Genomic DNA, 4,134 nt, shown 5'->3' with positions numbered 1-4,134 from the left:
ATAGTTATATAACTATAATTAAGTAATTTAGTTTTTATAGTATTTATGTGGTGAGGAGAAGGTCAATAGTAGGAGGTAGAGTTTTGAGATATTGCAAAACCTGCAGGAAAAACAGTGAGAAGGTAAAAAAGAGCACAATTGCACTAGTTTTATATATCTGTGTGCTAGATGATATCTTACCACTAGTTACTTTCTGGATATTAGCATTTGTGGACTGATGGCTTTTTGTTCCCTGGAAAGGGAGAGATGTTTCTTTGTTTTATCTCGGGAAATAATGCATTTAGGCTACACATAAAATTGCACTTCCAGCCCTGGTGATTGTAAGCAGCTGTATGTAATATAGATCTTAATGCAAAGTTTCTGTATTGGTGTCAATGCAATGTGATGAAGAGGAGAAGAAATACTTGATTCATTCATAACATCTATATATTTTTTTTTTTGTCTGTAAGCCTGCTCCTTTGTCCTGTAGCAAGTCAATTTAGATAAATAAAAGCAGATTTTTCTTCCATTGCAAGATTTGGGGAAGGATGGCATTTCTTTTCAGTTTCAGTTGAACAACTGAAATTGTCTTATTAGTTCTTAAAGGATGTTCTGGTTTGTTTTGGTTTTTTTTAAAAGAAGTGTCAATGTTCTAACATGATTAGGAATATCTATTGTTAAAACAGAAAATAATTTTTTCACATACTTTTTTGTGATTACCTCTAGATTCATGTGATGACGGTATAAAATCTCGGTCAAACACAGTAATTGTTTTAAGCTGTTTGCTGGCAGTACTTCTAATGATCCTCATCCTCTTGATTCTTCTGTGTAAATGGCAGAGGTAAATCTAACTTTACTAGTTACTACTAAATAACCATGTCATGAAAATAGAGTTATCATTAAGGATCAATGTCAACACTCAACATTCTTATCTGATAAATGAAGTCGTCATAAAGATGTAGAAGTCAGTAGCTTCATTAGTATTTGAGGGATAATGCATTCTTGTCTTCCATTCACCAAGGCCTTTAATTTTCAAAACCAGAACAAATCTGGTAAAAGACAACGTTTCCGGATTCAATTCTATCTATCTCTTCCACTTAATTACTGCACTTTTTTAGAAATCTTGTTAAATCCTGAGAAGACAATTATTTTGGTTGTTTCTTCTGAACTGACATGGTTTTGTGCAACTTTCATCAGACTCCATGTCTGCAGTAGGCTGAAGTGAGCTTGAGTGCATTCATCTTTAGCAAGAGTGTATCAATATCTGGATTTGCAGTTGAATGACTCTGTTCGTGTTTATAATCTACAAATTAAAAACCCAACAAACCATCAAACAACAAACAAATCTTGCAAAGGCCCCAGATTTTGGCTTTTTCAGTGAAAAAAAAAAAAATAAAAGCCCCAAATGTGATATTTTCAGACGTGAAAGCATATAGGAGTCTGATAACCTTTTTTACATCATAAGCTGAGGTTTTCCTCTTATTCTTCTATGTTTCAAGTTTGCATTTGTGTTGACTAAGTCAGCCAATACAGTTGGTTGCTGCACCATCTTCCTTGTCTAGAGTAAGGAGGCCAGGGAATATGTTCTGCTGCATGGAGCAGAATGGCACTTGCTGACTAGCTGGGAGCTTGTATAGAGTCTAGAATGGGGGATGGTTGAAAACCCAGCTGAAAAATCACTCTTGGCCTGATGGCATTATCACACTGTTATAACTACTTTTTGACTTTAGAACACATTTAAAAGAAATCAAGCTTAGAGTACTGTGATGTAAAATATATTTGTGGCTACAGAACTGTGATAAAGTAGATTTTTGTATGAATGACTGCATTATAACAAAACCTTGATTTGTACTTTTCTTTCCTCTTTACAGGCTTCAAAAGTCAGTCATGCCTGCTGTACCAGATCCAAAACACATATTTGCTGATCTTTTCAGTGATCATAATGGAAACTTCCAGGTAAACATTCCCTTCCTAGCAAAACTGTAAAATCTACAGTGTTGAGAATAATTTCAAAGTAGCTACTGATACTTGCTCTGCACAGACATTACCACAAGCATTGTCTGACCCAAGAGAAAAGCCCTTCCCATCATGGACCATCACCAAGAAGATCCATAGAACAAGTACCAGAGCTCATACAATCAGTCTAGTGATGCTTTGCATTGTGAAAAGACACTTGCTATGGAAAGAGGTGGAGAAATAGCTGGAGAAGAATTTAAATGTGTCCAGAGGCACAATATCCAGCAAGTTGCTGCCATGGTGTTTCATTCTATTCCTGCGCATGAGAGCTCAGGCAACTTGCTTCAACCTAATCTTTCCCTTTGTGTTTTTGAATTGCTGAGCCAGTGATGGCATTCATGCTTTGGAGGCATCAGTCACAGTAGGAAGCACCTTCTCTTAGGCACAGAGGCGTGTATGGTTGCTAAACCTTTAGACACAAAATGTCTGTCAAATGGACAGACCACAGTTGTTATTTCTGTTTTCTTAATGGTTCTTGAGTCCATGACATCACATATGTGATCTATTGTTCTGTATTAATTGTGCTGTCTTTATCTTAATTGCTACTAAAGTTCCTCTGAGTGGAGACAGGTCAAATATTAACAATTTCAAACCCAATGAGAATATCAAAGAGCAGTAATAAAGTTTCAGAATGTAAGTTTAAACTGAAAATGTAGAAGATATAAATGAAAATTTATACTGAAGCTTTAATACAAAAATGCTACAATGCCAAAATCTCAATGTAAACTCAGTCTTAACTTAGATTAAATCAGGGCCTGGGTCAAAGAATGTATGAGTCTATCAAGGAGGGACCACCAGGTATTTCACACATCCAAGGTTTTCTAGAGACCATGATTAAATACAAAGATGTATTTAATGGTCTCCATAATAAGTAGGAGTTTATAGGCATTTGTGGAATCCTGGTTTCTTTCCTGCCATTCCGTCTTTCTTCCCTCCTGCTATGTCCCAGTTGTCTACATTGCTCTCTTTTCATCTTCTCCATTGTGGTTTATCCTGTAAAGATGCCATTACCAAAAGGCAAATCAGTGTCTGTACAGCCAGGTTTCTTTTGACTGATATCTCAGTCCCTGCCAACTTCAACATTTTCATTCTCCTAGGAATGGATAGACAAAACTGATCGTGCAGTGGTGCAAACCAAACTAGAATATGAAGAGCCAGAGTGCATCATTGAGGCAGAAAGCCAGCAAGAAGATGAGAAGAACAGTGACAAACAGGGGCTTCAGGAAAAAGTCTTCACTTTTTCAGGAGCAGCTGAAAATAGTGGCCTGAACTCAGTTCAGATTGCCTGCCTGATGCCAGCATCCAACACTATAGCTTCTTTTGCTGGCTTCCAGATTTTAATGAATGATGATACGTATGTGATGTTATAAAATTTGTATAATGCAGAAGGTGTTAGGAAATTACATAAAAGATCCTGATGGGTTTAGGAAAGTGACTGAATAAAAAGCTTTTCATTAGTAGATTCATATCAAGAAAGACACCAGGCTGTGTTATCTGTTCTGATCTGTACTTTCCCAGCACTTATGATCACTTGGCCAGGCTCAGTGTTTGAAACACACTTCTGATAATTTATAGAGGTAAGATTTGTTATTCTAATTGGGGTTTATCCCTAATACTCAACTGATCTCCATTTTCCTGCTAAGGACAGGAGAGAACAAGGGTTCTTCCATAATACACGTTCGCAGAGCTGAGACCCAGTCTTTGCATTTATGGAGTATGTAGAGCAGTGCAAACTGCACTGTTATTCTTCCTGCATGAAGGGAGGAAAAAAAAAGGGATTTTTCTGCTAATGGCCTTTATCTCACGAACACCAGGCCATATAGTGCTCACTTTCACAGTGATAGGATACTGGTTTGCAAGCCCTTCTTAGACTAGAACATCTTGCTTTTGTAAGCTGCTTCTCCCACTGTGCAACTTTGCACTGCATGGCCCACATCAAAGGTTTTGTAAAGAGAAAGAATAAGCCCCATGTCTTAGAACAAAAGACTGAGGATGTACAGCACTGAGTCATGTATTTTCCTGCAAGTAGTTCTGTCTAGGCAGCTTCCTCCAGAACCATGGAGCTTCATGGGCCTCTTCTGAGGTGAGTGACATCCCCAGGATCTTATCGTCTTTGTATGACTAAGCAACTTCTAGAAA

At 37.4% G+C, this 4,134-nt stretch overlaps 1 protein-coding gene across 1 annotated transcript; it reads left to right on the top strand.

Moving 5' to 3' along the window:
* Positions 1-705: 705 nt before the first annotated feature.
* Positions 706-3,365, top strand: LOC104496595 (cytokine receptor-like factor 2; the record flags this gene model as incomplete). Its single annotated transcript, XM_010139735.1, has 3 exons — positions 706-820; positions 1,851-1,935; positions 3,093-3,365. Coding segments are annotated over 3 exons (473 nt in total), but the record flags the coding sequence as incomplete, so codon positions are not given.
* Positions 3,366-4,134: the final 769 nt, after the last annotated feature.

This window comes from Buceros rhinoceros, unplaced genomic scaffold (assembly GCF_000710305.1).
Source record: "Buceros rhinoceros silvestris isolate BGI_N320 unplaced genomic scaffold, ASM71030v1 scaffold11307, whole genome shotgun sequence".
Taxonomy (NCBI): Eukaryota; Metazoa; Chordata; class Aves; order Bucerotiformes; family Bucerotidae; genus Buceros; species Buceros rhinoceros.
The sequence above is the reverse complement of the archived record's forward strand: the minus strand, read 5'-3'. Positions and strand labels throughout refer to the sequence as shown.